The sequence below is a fragment of the Capra hircus genome, chromosome 19 (genome assembly GCF_001704415.2).
Source record: "Capra hircus breed San Clemente chromosome 19, ASM170441v1, whole genome shotgun sequence".
Taxonomy (NCBI): domain Eukaryota; kingdom Metazoa; phylum Chordata; class Mammalia; order Artiodactyla; family Bovidae; genus Capra; species Capra hircus.
This window is the reverse complement of record NC_030826.1, coordinates 30104007-30121657: the sequence shown is the minus strand read 5'-3', so window position 1 is coordinate 30121657 and position 17651 is coordinate 30104007. Positions and strand designations below refer to the sequence as shown.

At 45.4% G+C, this 17651-nt stretch overlaps 1 protein-coding gene across 1 annotated transcript in view; it reads right to left on the bottom strand.

The window, feature by feature from the left end:
• DNAH9 (dynein axonemal heavy chain 9) overlaps positions 1 to 17651 on the bottom strand; it is a 286432-nt gene that overhangs the window by 228252 nt on the left and 40529 nt on the right. Inside the window, exons 11-15 of the mRNA XM_018064667.1 lie at positions 14625 to 14693; positions 12333 to 12459; positions 10243 to 10498; positions 8580 to 8821; positions 261 to 396 (exon numbers count right to left, since the gene is read on the bottom strand). Of these exons, the coding sequence (XP_017920156.1) occupies positions 261 to 396; positions 8580 to 8821; positions 10243 to 10498; positions 12333 to 12459; positions 14625 to 14693 (830 nt within the window). The remainder of the gene's footprint in view (positions 1 to 260; positions 397 to 8579; positions 8822 to 10242; positions 10499 to 12332; positions 12460 to 14624; positions 14694 to 17651) is intronic.

The following is a 17651-nucleotide window of genomic DNA, read 5'->3' as shown; positions in this document are numbered from 1 at the left end:
CTTTTACGTTTTTACCTTGGCTATGGGTTTCACTGTGTTAGAGCCTGGTTTAGCATCTGGGTTTTGGAGAGGGAGAAGTGTTTTATCTTTGAACAATTTACAGACGTAATGCCTTTTCTATTTTACTGTGTACACTTCACAAAATGTTCACACCTTTTGGGAAAAGTCACAGAGCACTCAATGGCACTTCACTGTAACTCAACAGATGTTATGACTATTACCTTCCCAGTAATAACCCACATCCATAAGCCACTAAATACCAGTATTTTCCAGGAGGTACTTGAGGGAACACTCAATGGCAAGAAAGAACCCATCCAGCAACATATCGTCAATGTAGTTGACATAAGTTTTCCAGATGCCAGAAGTTGAATCTGCTGAAAAGAGACCCAGGTTTTCCTACAAAATAAAGAAGAGCAGATATAAACCATGTTTAATAATATGCAAGGACTGCTCTTATCATCATGAATGGGAATGAAGACAACACACAGAGAAAAACTGCACCGTTATGAAGAGTCTTCTATTACAGGCAGACCTTGGCTATATTGTGGGTTCGGTTCCAGTCCACAGTAATAAAGCCAATACTGCAATAAAGTCAGTCACACGAAGTTTTTGGTTTCCCAGTTATGTTTACACTATACTTTAGTCTATTAAGTGTGCAATATTATGTCTACAAACAGAATATTCATATCTTAATTAAAAATACTTTATTGCTAAAAAATGCTGTCTATCACCTGAGCTTTCCGGAAATCATTATCTTTTCACAATAGTATCAAAGATCACAGATGCAAAGTATGATGATAACGAAAAAGTTTGAAATATTGTAAGAATTGCCAAAAATTTGACAAGAGAAAAATTGCATGGCTAGACTCTTCTCAGTGCAAGGTTGCAATAAACCATCAATTGAAAAACAAAACAAAAAACAGACGCAGTACCTGTGAAGCACAATGAAATGAGAGATGCCTGTCTGCGTGTATCAGATCCATTCCTATCTAACGCGTGCAACCCTTGCTTGAAAGGAACACAAAGTTAACCCATGAAGGAAATATGATGTTGCAACCTCTCCCTGAGAAAGGAGGATGGGGTCAGGCCAGCTTCTCAGGAGGGATGCTGACAGATGCAGCGTGTGCCTCGTAGATGCTGGCTGACACTGCAGAGGAAGCTGCATCAGAGAAGAAGGCAGGGCGGGCAGAAGAATGAATACTACAGGCAGAGAGCATTACAGTTCAAGACATAAGAAATCTAGGTTCAAGCAAGTCAAGCATTCCCTAGAAAAGGAGAAATATTTCTTTCTAAGGAGAAATAAACTGGAGTGAATCCCACCGCTGGGTATATATCCAGACAAAGCTCTAATTCGAAACGATCCAGGCACCTCAATGTTCATAGCACCACTATCCGCAATAGCCACGACAGGAAGCAACCTACATGTCCACTGCCAGATGAATAGATAAAGAAGATGTGGTGCAGATTTACGATGGAATACTACTCAGTCATAACAAAGAGTGAAATCGTGCCATTCGCAGCAGCGTGGATGAGCCTAGAGATTATCACACTGAGTTGAAATAAGTCAGAAGGAGAAAGACAAATACCATATGATATCACTTATACGTGGAATCTAAAACATGACACAAATGAACTTATCTGCAAAACAGAAACAGACTCACAGACACAGAGAAGAGACTTGTGGTTGCCAAGGGGGAGTGGGTGGGGGAAGCATGAATCGGAGTTCAGGGTTAGCAGGTGCAAACTATGATATAGAGGATGGATGAGCAACAGGTCCTACTGTACAGCACAGGGAACTTATTCAGTATCCTGTAATAAACCGTAATGCAAAGGAATATGAAATAGAATATGTACATATAACTGAATCCCTCTGCTGTATAGCAGAAACTAACACAACATTGTAAATCAATCATACTTCAATAAAATAAATAGAAATGACTTGGAGAGTATTGTTGGCATTTAACTAAACACTTTTATCATACTGAGTGACTTGGAAAAGGCACACACAGAAACAAACACATAGGCTCTCTCTCCTTTTTACACGGTACAGTCTCCGACCTGGCAGTATGGCAACTAACAGTTGAGTTCAGTTCAGTTCAGCCGCTCAGTTGTGTCTGACTCTTTGCAACCCCATGAATTGCAGCATGCCAGGCCTCCCTGTCCATCACCAACTCTCAGAGTTCACTCAAACTCATGCAAACTCACGTCCATCGAGTTGGTGATGCCATCCAGCCATCTCATCCTCTGTCATCCCCTTCTCCTCCTGCCCCCAATCCCTCCCAGCATCAGGGTCTTTTCCAATGAGTCAACTCTTCGCATGAGGTGGCCAAAGTACTGGAGTTTCAGCTTTAGCATCATTCCCTCCAAAGAAATCCCAGGGCTGATCTCCTTTAGAATGGACTGGTTGGATCTCCTTGCAGTCCAAGGGACTCTCAAGAGTCTTCCCCAACACCACAGTTCAAAAGCATCAATTCTTCAGCGCTCAGCTTTCTTCACAGTCCAACTCTCACATCCATACATGACCACTGGAAAAACCATAGCCTTGACTAGACAGACCTTTGTGTATAGGTGTCCCATTTACTCACCATCATTTTCATCATTCAGCCTTTTTTACAGTAACTTTCCATTTATCGTATATCTTCAAAGAAAGTGGCTACCACTTTGCAAAAGTAAATTTTCTAGGTGACTCACAGTTACCCCTTTAGGAAACACTGCCAGATTGTAAATCTCATTTTTCTGCTTTTAAATGTCAAAACTCTAAAATTTTCTAAAATGCATTACCTACACCTTTCCTTCCTAAGAATTTTAAAGATTCAGTGGGAGTCCGTCATCCGCAAATTATAGCACAGTGACAATGCAGAGTGGTCCCAGGTGTTACGAGGATGTTCACGTCTGTCTGCTTCTACAGTTAACTTGTAGTTGTTATAACTGCCTTGTAGAGCGGTTCTATATCTTTTCTACTGTCACCATATCAAGATAGCTAACTGTACCTTTCTACATCAAATCTACTATGGTACAAAGAGCAAATATGTTGGAATTTGCTAGAAACCAGGAAGAAATAGCTCAAGTTTCTGATACTAGCTAAGACAGAAGAATGAGCTCAGACTTTCCCTTCTGCTACAAACAACTATAGAACTGGATACAAGAAATAATTATTTGGGCAACTGGATAACAGTACTGGGATATGATCTTAAAGACAAAGGAAAATTCAAGGTGAGCTTCACAACCACCTGACTTTCTACCTGGAGGCACTTTCCAAAGCATGGCATAAAGAAGTGGACATCAATTAGAGCACCCTTCCTGCTGGACAGGAAAAGACAGAAATTGGGATTTGCTGAGGCTGCTGAGTCCTCTTGGGTCTCTGACTGAGCATTAAGCTGTACGTATTTAGGGCAAGATTCTGCAAGGCTAGGCAGAGAACTGTTACTGGAGGCTCTAAGTTGAATGGGTTTGTGAAGGTCATACAGTGCTGGAAAATGTTAGTGTTTTATCAGAAATAATGAAAAGATAACAGATAACCCAGGACTTCAGTTGAGACCCCAGAAATGCGATGCTTTAGGATTAGAGCTCTATTCTAGAGTAAGGCTTCTTTAGACTCTCCCCAAGGAAGCTTAAAATGAGGCTTCAACAGGATCAAGCTGACCACCAGTGAGTTAACTGCCTACTGAAACAAAACCACCAATTCTTTAAAGGAAATATAACAACCAGATTACAAAGTGGCATCCAACATGTCTAGAATATAATAAAAAAATTACTAGACATGCTGAGAAGCAAGAAAATGTGACATTTAACCAAAAGAGAAAATAATCAGTAAAAACAGACTTAGAAAATAACTGTCATTCCAATCCTGGGGTGTTTATTCCTTAGACTTATTTTATGACAAAAAAATAAACTTTCTTCACATTAAAAAAGACTCAGAAAATAAAATAGATGTTGGAATTAGTAGATGAGAATGTTATAATTTGATTAAAAACTCCTCCAACTTGGTGAAAAACAGATAAAAATATCACAAACTTCAAGTAGCCTGAATACAGGGAAAAGTTATTTATGCACATCATGGTTAAATGAAAAAGATACAAAGAATTTATTTAAAAAAATCTATTTAGAATCTATTGAAAGGAGCCTGAGAAAAACATTACCTATAAAGGGACAAAGATATACATTGTGCTGGCTTCTCATCATAAAGTTTGGAGGATAGAAGATTATGAAATGACTTCCGAAAGGAAAACAGAACTGTCTACACAGAATTTTATATTCTGTGAAACTCTTCTTCAAAAACAGAGGTGAAAGAAGGACACTTTCAGATAAACAAAAACTGAGAGATTGTGTCATCACCAGATCTGAACTGCAAGAAATACTAAAGGAAGTTCTTTGGGCCAAAGAGAAATGAGCATAGATGTTAACTCAATTCTGCAGAAGTGAAAAACAAGCCTGGAAACGGTGGCTATGTGGGTAAATACAAAACACCATGAAGATTTCCCCCAAAAGTTTTTAAAACACAAAATTACAATATTCTACTGCGGGGTATATCTTATACACACACACGCACGTACACAGGAACACTGCAAAAGACGGCCGGGTACTCTGAATTGTTGCCAGCTTCCCATGTGTGCTGTGTGCTGTGATAGGCCCCTTCAGTCACGTCCGACTCTTTGCTCATTCATCATTCATTCTAGCTTCAGTAATTGGTAGAACAAATAGAGGAAAGAACTGAGGAATCACACAGATGATCTGCACAATACTATCGACCACTTTGAACTAGCTGACATTTTAGAGAACACTGTACCCAGCATTTAAAGAATAAACATATTGTCAATTGCATAAGCAACATCCAGTAAGACAGACCATGAAGAAAAGTGAAAGTGTTAGTTGTTCAGCTGTCTGACTCTCTGTGACCCCATGGACTGTAGCCTGCCAGAGTCCTCTGTCCAAAGAATTCTCCAGGCAAGAATACTGGGGTGGGTAGCAATTCCCTTCTCCAAGGGATCTTCCCAACCCAGGGATCAGACCTCGGTCTCCCGCATTGCAGGTAGACTTTTCACTGTCTGAGCCACCAGGGAAGCCCAAGATAGACTATAGTCTAAATCATACAACAAGAATTGATGAATTCCTAATAACTGAAATGTAACAGTTTAAAACAAAATCATAACATTCGATTGTGGGGTATATCTTATACACACACATGCACATACACAGCAGCACTGCAAAAGATGGCCAGGCAGTTTGAATTGCTGCCAGGTTCCCACCTGTGCTGTGTGTTTCCTCTGCCTACAGTGGAATTACACAGTATCAATTTCATTAAGCTGCCCAGGTGGTAGCTTACTTTGAGCAAAGTAATGCTCAAAATTCTCTAAACCAGGCTACAACAGTATGTGAACTGTGAACTTCCAGATGTTCAAACTGGATTTAGAAAAGGCAGAGGAACCAGAGATCAAATTGCCAGCATCCATTGGATCATCGAAAAAGAGAAAGAGTTCTAGAAAAACATCGACTTCTGCTTTATTGACTACGCCAAAGCCTTTGACTGTGTGGATCACAGCAAACTGTGGAAAATTCTTCAAAAGATGGGAATAATAGACCACCTGACCTGCCTCCTGAGATATCTGCATGCAGGTCAAGAAGCTACAGTTAGAACTGGCCATGGAACAACAGACTATTTCCAGATCGGGAAAGGAGTACGTCAAGGCTGTATATTGTCACCCTGCTTATTTAATTTCTATGCAGAGTACATCATGAGAAATGCTGGATTGGATGAAGCACAAGCTGGAATCAAGATTGCTGGGAGAAATATCAATAACTTCAGATATGCAGATGACACCATACTTGTGGCAGAAAGCAAAGAACTAAAGAGCCTCTTGATGAAAGTGAAAGAGGAGAGTGAAAAAGTTGGCTTAAAACTCAACATTCAGAAAACTAAGATCATGGCATCTGGTCCCATCACTTCATGGCAAATAGATGGGGAAAGAAAGGAAACAGTGAGAGACTTTATTTTGGGGGGCTCCAAAATCACTGCCAACCTAGATAGCATATTAAAAAGCAGAGACATTACTTTGCCAACAAAGGTCCATCTAGTCAAGGCTATGGTTTTTTCAGTGGTCATGTATGGATGTGAGAGTTGGACTATAAAGAAAGCTGAGCACCGAAGAACTGATGCTTTTGAACTGTGGTGTTGGAGAAAACTCTTGAGAGTCCCTTGGACTGCAAGGAGATCCAATCAGTCCATCCTAAAGGAGATCAGTCCTGGATGTTCATTGGAAGGACTGATGATGAAGCTGAAACTCCAATACTTTGGCCACCTGTGCGAAGAGCTGACTCATTTGAAAAGACCCTGATGCTGGGAAAGATTGAGGGCAGGAGGAGAAGGGGATGACAGAGGATGAGATGGTTGGATGGCATCACTGACTCAATGGACATGTGTTTGGGTGGACTCCGGGAGTTGGTGATGGACAGGGAGGCCTGGCATGCTGTGGTCCATGGGGTCACAGAGTCAGACAAGACTGAGCGACTGAACTGAACTGAAAATCACTGCAGACAGTGACTGCAGCCATGAAATAAAAAACTTGCTCCTTGGAAGAAAAGTTATGGCCAACCTAGACAACATATTAAAAAGCAGAGACATTACTTTGCCAACAAAGGTCCATCTAGTCAAAGCTTTTCCAGTAGCTTTTCCAAAGGTTTTTCTAGTAGTCACGTATGGATGCGAGAGTTGGACTATACAGAAGGCTGAGCACTGAAGAATTGATGCTTTTGAACTGTGGTGCTGGAGAAGACTCTTGAGAATCCCTTGGACTGCAAGGAGATCCAACCAGTCCATCCTAAAGGAGATCAGTTCTGAATATTCATTGGAAGGCGTGCAGCCGTCCATTGGGTCGCAGAGAGTCGGACAAGACTGAGCAGTTGCTCAGTGAAGTGAACTGAACCCAGGTGGTGGAGGTGGTTTAATCACTGAATTGTCTCCAACTCTTCGAAACCCCATGGACTGTAGCCCACCAGCTTCCTCTGTCCATAGGATTTCCCAGGCAAGAATACTGGAGTGGGTTGCTATTTCATTCTCCAGGGGATCTTTCTGATCCAGGGATCAAACCTGCATCTCCTATGCATTGCAGGCTAATTCTTTACCACTGAACCACCTGGAAAGCCTAAGCTATCCAGAGAAGTTCCAAATACACGGAAATTAAACAATATACTCCTAAATGACCACTGAGTTAAAGAACAAATCACAAGAGAAAAAGTTTAAAATTGAAATGAGAATGAGAATGAGGCAGAACAAATTTGGAGAATGACACTGAAGAAGTAGTATGAGAGAAATTTATATCATCAAACATTTGTATTAGAAAGGAAGACAGGCTTGGAATCAATATGCTTAAGTTCCTACCCTCACAGGCTAGAAAAGAAGGATTGGGCAAAGTAGCCCCAAATAGACTAGAAAGAAAGAAATGATTAAGAATAGATCAGTAAACTAGAAAACAGATAAAGAAAATTTAAAAGGTCAAAATTACAACATTTTATTGGTCTTCAAAAACCACAGAAAACCAAAGATAACAACTGATTCACTACTGACTCCATGTGAGATCAACCCATGAGAACTGCCCCACGGCCTCTTCAGTAGGACTGGAGCTGGTGGCCATTCATGACTTACAGCTCTTTTCCTTTGTCCATCTCGGGTGATAAGACACAAGGATCCCTGCTCACAATGCAGGGCAGAGCCTTACTGCATGAAGGGCATGCATGCTCAGTTGCTGAGTCACGTCCTACTCCTTTGCGACCCCATGGACTGTAGCCCACCAGGCTCCTCGGTCCAAGGGATTTCCCAGGCATGAATACTGGAGTGGGTTGCTATTTCCTCCTCCAGGGGCTTTTCCTGACCCAGGGATGGAACCTGTGTCTCCTGCATCGGCAGCTGGGTTCTTCACCTCTGAGCCACCGGGGAAGAGCAGTGCTCTGCCTTTTTCCTTCTCTTTATCGAGTGCATCTTGCGTCTCTCCAGGCTCAGTAGGGCTAGGTCATGAAGATGATGCTGGAGGGCCACACTACGTTGTGTGGATGAGTTCGGGGGGCTTCCCTGATAGCTCAGCTGGTAAAGAATCCACCTGCAATGCGGGAGACCTGGGTTCGATCCCTGGGTTGGGAAGATCCCCTGGAGAAGGGAAAGGCCACCCACTCCAGTGTTCTGGCCTGCAGAATTCCACGGACTGTATAGTCTACCGGGTTGCAGAGTCGGACACCACTGAGCGACTTTCACTTCACTCACAGTGCAGTAGATACTTTAGGATTCTGCACTCGGCATCTCCTTCTACCTGTTGGGGTTTTGTGTGTGACGTTAAGGTGTGTGGCAACTAAGTGGTGTCACTATTAAGATAGCTTTAATGTTGACACACTGATACCAGAATGTGACTTGGCACTCTCTCCACCCATTAGTTTTAGCTTTTTTTGCTATCAGTTTTAACTTCTACCAATGACTGCAGAAGACACAACATCTATTGGTTGTTCTAATTCCCAAATCACTTCTAGCACCCAAACACTCTCCTTGGCACTTTTCCTGGACTGGTGGGATGTGTGCCTGAAAGGCTGGTTATTACCTGCACAAGGGCATGGATCTTCAGGCCAGATTCTTTGATGTGACAGTAATATTTTTCCACTCGATCATGCTGATCATCCATAGAGAGAAGGCATTCCTTTTTCCCATCTTTTCTCTTAAATATTGGTGACATCCATGTTTTCATGATGCTCTGAATCTCTTCCACATTGTCTTTAGTTTTCTGAATTCTTTGTTCGAGATCATGAATACTATTGGTGATCTGAATGACATAATCCCAAATACCTGCTCCCCAAAAGAAACAGCATTAATTGAAATAGCTTATAGTGGCAGAGCAAAAGGTGTGATTGCTCCGAAAGACAGGGATTTCATACTTGTGGGTTTTATAAGACTTTTCTGCACAGGCTAGTTTGTCATCATCAGAGCTTTTTCCATCCTAGCTACATCATTAAGCCACCCCTTACGCTAACCCTGGTTACATGTTCTTTGAGGGTGGGGGAGGTGTTCCCCTATAACTCACAGATCATAGTCTCCCCCACAGTCCCACACACGGAACCCTGCATGTATTAATCAGTCAATGAACGTTTATGGCATTGAAGCGAAGTGAAGTGGCTCAGTAGTGTCCGACTCTTTGCGACCCCATGGACAATAGCCTACCAGGATCCTCCGTCCATGGGATTTTCCAGGCAAGAATACTGGAGTGGGCTACCATTTCCTTCTCCAGGGGAACTTCCTGACCCAGGGATCAAACCTGGGTCTCCTGCATTGTAGGCAGACACTTTACCGTCTGAGCCACCAGGGAAGCCACTTCCAATTCCAATTATGGAATTGAACTGGAGGGTATAAGAAAGGTAAGTGCATAGTTCCCTTATTTAAGATGCTTTTGGTTCAGTTAAGAAAAAGTCTTCCCTTGGGCTTTCCTTGTGGCTCAGTTGGTAAAGAATCTGCCTGCAATGCGGGAGATCTGGGTTCGATCCCTGGGTTGGGAAGATCCCCTTGAGAAGGGAAAGGCTACCCACTCCAGTATTCTGGCCTGGAGAATTCCATGGGGTTGCAAAGAGTTGGACACGACTGAGTGACTTTCACTTTCACTTTCTAAGAAAAAGTAATGAAAGTAGAAAGAAGAAAAAAATAAACCACCCAGAATTCTACTACTTGGGAAAAAAGAGAGAGAGAGAGGGTTACAACGATGTGTGCTTTGCTGCACTCAGTCACTCAGTCAGGTCCGACTCTTCGGTGACTCCATGGACTGTAGCCCGCCAGCTTCCTCTGTCCATGGGATTTCCCGGGATTTCCCAAGAATACTGGAGTAGGTTGCCATTTTCTTCTCCAGGGGAGTCTTCCTGACCCAGAGATTGAACCTACATCTCCTGCATCGGCAGGCTGATTCTTTATCACTCTGCCACCTAATACAGTGTAATCCCTCCTCCATGGAGTGCCTGGTATATGCTCGAGACTATGGGTGAGTTCATGCAAACTCCCCAGACTGTGGTAGCAAAGATGTCCAACCCTCCCAGCCACACAGAGGAGGCAGAAGAGGGACACCATTCCTCCATGTCTTCTCTGCTTTGGATACATATCCGAGAGCATGGAGTCGTGCTTTAAACTCAAATCAGGTTAACCAGGGAGTAAAGTGAGGTTCTACCAACTTTATTAGAATCTTGACCCTCAGTCTTTTCCCCAGACTCCCAATGGAGGCCTGTTACCTTCTGTCTTCCAGCTCAGAGTCTCCTCTGCAGCTCTCAGGCAGAGATCGATATCTTGCAGCTCTTCCTGAACTAATGGAAATTCCACCTCGAGCAGAGTTTTTATAACCTTGTTGTACCAAGTTGCCGTCAACTTCAAATTAGCCACGAGCTGCCGGTAGAACTCTCTGGAGGAGAACATGGCTGCTGCTGTCTCGGGGATGTGCGTCATTTGCTGGGGCTGAAGATAACTCATTTCTTTCAGCACGGAAACCAGCTGGAGGAAAGAGTCGACATGAGTTCCTGTGGTTCAGTGGTATCGAAAAGCAGCAATATAGGTCAGGACTGAGAAACCCCAGAGGGCCTCTGGGTCTCTTTTTTTACTTCTACTAGTTCTTTAAATCTTCTCTGAGAGGGAAAATTGAGTATTAGGCAAAAGGAGGATGATCAGGAAGCACTAAGACTTACCGAATCTGTAAATCACAGAGTAAGAAGAGGAAAACCTGAGAAAGAAGACGCCAGCGATAGCCAAGGGGGGCCTAGCTTGATGCTTTGGGGCATGTGGCTGATGAAAACAGGGGCTTCCGTGGTGGCCCCAACAGTAAAGAATCTGCCTGCAGTGCAGGAGACCTCGGTTTGATGCTTGAGTCAGGAAGATCTCCTGGAGAAGGGCATGGGAACCCACTTCAGTATTCTTGCCTGGAGAATCCCATGGACAGAGGAGCCTAGTGGGCTATAGTTCCATGGGTTGCAGAGTCGGACTCAACTGAGCGACCATCACTTTCCATGATGAGAACGGTCGGTCCCTGGTTGTGGAGCCATGCTCTGTGGTGGGGGTTGGGGGCTGGGGGGTGGTCAGGGGAAGGATTAGGATCACCCACATGCATGAGGACCATCAGTCCCCTCCCCACAAGGTCAGACACGTGGTCACAGACACTGGCAGAGTTGAGAGGAGGTGCCCGTTTTACAAATTTAGTTGTGAAATATAATTATTGGAAATATCCCTTAGTTTCTGTAACTCTTTCCTGGCATGCTTTGTGCTTTAATATACTAAAGTGAAAGCGAGAGCTGCTCATCATGTCTCTTTTGCGACCCCATGGACTGTAGCCCACCAGGCTCTTCTGTCCATGGACTTCTCCAGGCAAGAATACTGGAGTGGGTTTGCCATTTCCTACTCCAGGGGATCTTCCTGACCCAGAGATCAAATTTGGGTCTCCCACATTGCAGGTGGATTCTTGACCATCTGAGCCACCAGGGAAGCCTTATTCTAAAGGCTTAATATGCTAGGGCATCAGGAAATAGCATCACGCAGGCCTCTCTGAACTTCTTGAGGGGAGGCATTGAGTTTAGTGGGAAGTGCAGAAGGGAAAAGCCAGGCAGATGTGGTCCCGTGCAAAAGACAGAGGCCTCCGGCAGGGTTTCCAGACATCCCATTCTTCATCCCTTGCTAATTTATTGTGTTATCTCGGAGTTGATTGAGGATTGATGCATATAAAGACAGATGACAAAACCCAGAGCAAGCCAGGTTCCCCCCACCCCCAGCCCCACCTCCATATCAAGACTCCTGGGCTCCCAGTTCTCCTTCTAGTGGTTCTGGGCCAGCTCTCATTGCTGCCCTGACAACATTGAGACAAAGGCTCATCCTTTAGCTGGGAAATGACCTCAGCCTCCTAGTTTATACTGAAATAAGCTGAAGCTAGATATTAAAATTTTAAATGTAAAAAATGAAAACAAAAAATGAATGTCAGTCAAAAAAATGACTGTTTATATAATATTGCAGTAGAGAGGGCCATTTCAAATGTACAACCAGAAAAAGATAAGGTGGGCCCAGTTGACTCTGATACCAAAAAATCAGTGGTATTTTGCAGTACTTTCTGTTGTGTGACATCAGAGCAAATTCACTGGGGAACCCTGGAGGAAAACATGAAGAGTGGACAACTTAAGAAAACACTACAGCCTAGGATTCACTCCCCACAAAAGAGAAATCCAGGGTGCAAGTTCTTTGGACCACCTTTTGCATATTCTTATAAAAAGCCTGTTGGCCTTTGAAATCAGCAGAGTCAAAAATGCAACTCTTAGAGACCAAAAGGAAGTTCCTTCCATCGACTTACCTGTGGACTAAAGTTGACAGTGATCTGCTTTGTCTCCGGGTCACGTCTCAGAAGTGGCCGTGAAAGGTTGTACTGGGACTTCTCTGCTACTGTTTGACACCAGTCGCCATAAAGTCTTGTTTCATACCTGTGAGATCAGAGACAATAGGCACCTCATAAGCACCCTCCCAGCTTCCCAACATCTGGCAATGATTAACTGAAGTTATATCTATATAGATAGATGTATATATAAAATAGCATCTTTATCGTTGCTTAGTCACTAAGTCATGTCCTACTCTTTTGTGACCCATGGACGATAGCCCACCAGGTTCCTTTGTCCATGGAATTCTCCAGGCAAGAATACAGGGTTGCCATGCCCTTCTCCAGGGGATCTTCCTGGCCCAGGGATCAAACCTGCATCTCCTGCATTTCCTGCATTGGTAGGATTCTTTACCACTGAACCACCAGGGACGCCAACCTCTCTATATCTATCTTTAAGACGCATGTCTTATGAATTGAAGATGCTAATTTGTAAAATATCTGAGTACATTATGAAGTCAGAGTCATTGACTCCGCCAGGCATGGCAGCTTCTACACGTAACCCCTTGTTTCTAAAGGTGGCATAACTTAAATCATAGGAGAGTGGAAAGAGAGGCTCCATGTGACCTCTGGGGGGATAAGGGAAGTGGCCATTAGACTTAGAAAACGTTGGAAGAAGTTACTGAGTAAGGTTTGCTCTGGTACTAATCTTCACACAGCTCATGGACATGCACTGGTCAGTCATGTCACACTGATGTATTGGGCTTGAGAGATGAAATGATGAATAAATACCCCACAACAAATGTAGCTAGTGCTACAACCCCAGGTCAGTGGAGGACACAGCGAGTAGAACCCCAGGGAGTGTACAGGCGGCAGGCTTCACGTGGCAGAAGAAGGTGAGTGGGTGGGGATGATAAAGAGGATGCCGGGGAGGGCCTCACACAGGCAGGGCCGAACTGACAGTCTGCTGAGTCTCAGAGGATCACTGGTAGCTGGGCAGCGATGGGAGAGTGAGTGTTCACAGCAGGTGCAGCAGGGTGGACTAGGGTGGAGTGAGGAGCAGCAGGCTGTGTGCCGCGTGCTGGGGACGGTGAGTAGACAGTAGGTCAGAGGGAGGAGGGGGCGAGGGCCAGGCCTGGAGAGGGAGGCTACATCAGCGAGCACTTCTGCCTTCTTTTTAAAAATTTATTGGGCTGCACCAAGTCTTAGTTGTGGCATGCAGGATCTTTAGTTGAGGCATATGAATTCTTAGTTTTGGCATGGAGTATCTAGTTTCCTGACTAGAGATGGGACTGGGGCTCCCTGCATTGGGAGTGTGGAGTCCCAGTCACTGGAGCACCAGAGACGTCCCCAGGGAGCACTTCTCATTTCACATTAAGGAGATGATGGAGGCACTGAGAGGCTTCCCAGATGTGGGTGTATGGGGACACGGGGTGTGGGGACAGGGGATCCGATGACGATGTGGGCGCCGAGGGACAGAGGTCCAGAGCAGGGAGGCTTGGAGGAGCTGCTGCAGCAGCTCAGGCCCAAGACGCTCTGGTCTCTGCTGAAGATGTAGGGGGTGGGGACGCAGAGGAGGGGCAGATTGGAAGCTAGAATTTGGGAAGTCGAAGGGACAAAACGTGGGCGACCTGGTAGGTGGGGATGGCCCAGCTAGTGCGTCTCCACAGTGCTAAGTGTGACCACAACTATAATCATAATTGTCATATCTACAGCCCTCCTCTCCTGAATCAGGAGACGAGCCTGTATCAGAGAGAAGCAGCAAGGCGTGGGCTGTATCTGGACCCTGTCCCCTCAAGAGACCAGACAGTTGTGAGCCCATGTAAAAGCTGCATCCTTGTGCTTTCTCCATTAAAGAACTCGGGCAGTATTTTTTCTAACCTACTGTCTCTTCGCGCAGTGCCAACTGTCAGCTTCTGCTTAGAGAGCAGCGACTGACTTCCTGGGACCCTGATCTCGGGGTGACACGGGGAGCGCCCCACCTCTAAATTAGAAAACTCGCTCCCCTCAAAACTACCCTGGAAAAGCACCTGTTTCTAGACTAGAGCCGCGTCCCCCGGGGACCTGGTGTTTGCGACCCAGAAGCACTGTTTTCACTGTATCCTGATTGTAACATGAAACACGGAGGGACGCTTCGCTGCCGCTGGGGAACATGAGCACACTCGGGACTGCGCGGGACATGGTAGGGCGGGGCGGGGGGCGGGGGGAAGAGGGGAACGGGTGTTGGGAGGGGGCCTCAGTTTACAAAAAACTCCAACCGCAGAAGCGGCTTACTTTTCCAGCAACGAGAGCGTGTCTTCGTATTTTTGTATCATACGCTTTGCTTCGGCAGATTCCATGCAACTACCCGTACAAAAGAGGGAGAAAAAAATGACATCGAGTTAGAAGTTGAAATAATGATCTGAGTGACCAACTGCAGCCAGCCTGAGATTGAACAGCCTCCCGGTCCAGTTTCCAAAGGCAAAGGCCCCTGAATGAGCCTGCCGCTTTTCCTCCTGAACATCCTCCATTGGCCACTAGAGGGCAGGTGTGCTTCCCCAAATGCAGGCAGCGGTCAGGTGACAGGACAGCCCCTCTCCTCCAGGGCTCCACCAGCCCGCTCGCCCTGGCCACTCAGTCGTGCCCCGGGAAAATGAAGTCCTTCAAAAACTTAACGGGAGATTGAGACACGAAAGAAAAATTCCAGGTGCTGCGGTTTCCTGAATTTAAGAACAAAACTGTGTATAACATTATAACAAAAACTACATAACATTACATACATGTATGTGTATATGCATATAACAATGCATATATAAAACAACTATTTATATACACGTCCCCGCATATTTAAGCATGACAGGGAGGCCTGGCGTGCTGCGATTCATGGGGTCGCAAAGAGTCGGACGCGACTGAGCGACTGAACGGAACTAAACTGATACACATAACTGAATATATACTTATATATTTTCTGTTCTCTGAAATCCATCTAGGACATGTAGTGGGAAATTCTGCTCATTACTCATTGCCATGGTTTTTTTTGGAGGGGGGGGGTGCTGCTCATTACTCATTGCCATGGTTTTTTTTTGGGGGGGGGTGGTCAGCGGAGGCGATTTGTGAGCTCCTTATTTTATTAACTTATTTACTTCAGGTTGCACTGGCTCTTCGTTGCTTCGCACGGGCTGTCCCTAGTTGCGGCACACAGGCGTCTCCTTGCGGTGGCTTCTCCTGTTGCGGAGCACAGACTCTAGGGCTCGTGGGCTTGGGTAGCTGTGGCTCGCAGCCGCTAGAGCGCAGGCTCAATAGCTGTGGTGCAGGGGCTTTAGCTGCTCTGAGGCACGTGGGATCTTCCTGGACAAGGTATCGAACCCGTGTCTTCTGCACTGGCAGGCAGATTCTTTACCACTGGCCACCAGGGACGCCCCGCCATGCTTCCATGAGGGCCCCTCCCACCTTTTGCATCCCCAGACTTGAGCACACCCCACACACATACATGCACACAGACACACACGTGCATATGCTCATATTGCTCACGTGCGCAGACACATGCTCAGAGGCTTCTCCAGGTCCCCTGGGGACCACAGAGGTGCTATTACCCACACCTGCTCCCTGGTTCTGACGCTTCTTTACAACACAAAAAGAGAGTTCAGCTCCTGTGAAAGCTCAAGTGTCCATAATTTTCAGAAACCTTCACACGAACTGTGTTGGAGGATCTTGTTTGTTCTGCTGGCAAAACGAGGCAGCTCATTGCAAAGATTCTTTAAAACCCAATTGCTCTTTAAGCCAACACAGGATTTCTTCACAAGCTCCCCTGAGCTTCGATAAATGCCCTCATGCCTGCAGAGAAAGCACTGGATTTCCTGGCTTTTTTCCCAGTCACTCGATTCCCTTTCCTGGTGAAGGAACAGAGGCGTCTGCAGGACAGCAAGGACCAGGGGGTGGGTTCAGACCAGGTGGGTGGGTTCAGACCAGCCCTCCCCTCAGGACCCCTGGGGTTTCCACAAGTCTCCAGACCCCAGATCTCAGTTTCTACCTGAAAAAGAATGAAGCTACATATGAACCAGCAATCCCACCACTGGACATATACCCAGAGAAAACCATAATTTAAAAAAAAAGATATATTCACCCCATTGTTTATTGCAGCACTATTTACAATAGCCAGGACATGGAAGAAACTTAAATTTCCATCAACAGAGGAATAGATGAATAAAATGTAGTACAAAGACACAATGGAATATTAGCCATAAAAAGGAACCAAATGGAGTCATTTGCAGAGATGTGGATGGACCTACAGACTGTCACACAGAGTGAATGAAGTCAGAAAGAGAAAAATATTGAATATTAATGCACATATGCACAATCTCGAAAAATAGTAAAGATAACCTTATTTGCAAAGCAGAAACAGAGACACAGATATGGGGAACAAACTTGGTATGGATACCAAGGGGGCGGGGGTGGTGGTGATGAATTGGGAAGCTGGGATTGACATACATACACTATTGATACTGTGTATAAAATAGACAGCTTATGAGAACCTACTGTGTAGCACCGGGAACCTTACTTATATGGATGTCCAAAGCTGACTCACTGTGCGGTACAGCAGAACCCGACACAGCAGTGCAAAGCCACCAATTTTAACAAATAAAAGGAATGACTTTAGAGGCGAGAGTGGCTTCTCACACCTCAGCCCCTGGGACTCCCCTAGCAGGCTGGAGAAGCCACAGAAGTAAGTGCATCAGACTCCCTGTAGGTTCTGCTTTACTTCATGGTGAAGAGTTGACAAATGAGTTCATAAACATATGAGAGAGCATATACACAAATGTGAGTTCATGATTAAAACAAGCGGATGTTTTCATGGGATGCATGGAGGATATGGTGGGGTGCCACTCAGATGCCCTCATGGGGACCACCTGCCACCCCCAATCTCCCTTCACCAAGAATTCAGGGTGCTGATGACACCTCCCTCTTTGGGAACAGTCTCAGCCGACCAGACAGAACTGCCTCCTCTCCCAGGGCCACACCCCCTCACACCCCACAGCCACTTCCAATGACCAGCTGATGTAGGGGGACAAAGGCCAGGCAACCCTACAGGGCCAGACTTCCCCACTGGGCAGCTGTGCTACAGCTCAACTCCTCCTCTGCCTGGTTCCCGCCCCTCCTCATATCCCCCTGACACCCTGCCCCAGGCACTGGTCCCTAAAGGATCCCTGTTAACTCCTGCACACACGCCTCGGAGTCTGCCCCAGGGAACTAGACCAGGGCAGCTCCCGCAGGACACATTCCCAGACAAAGCCCTGCCACCTCCCCTGGCCATTCTCATATCTT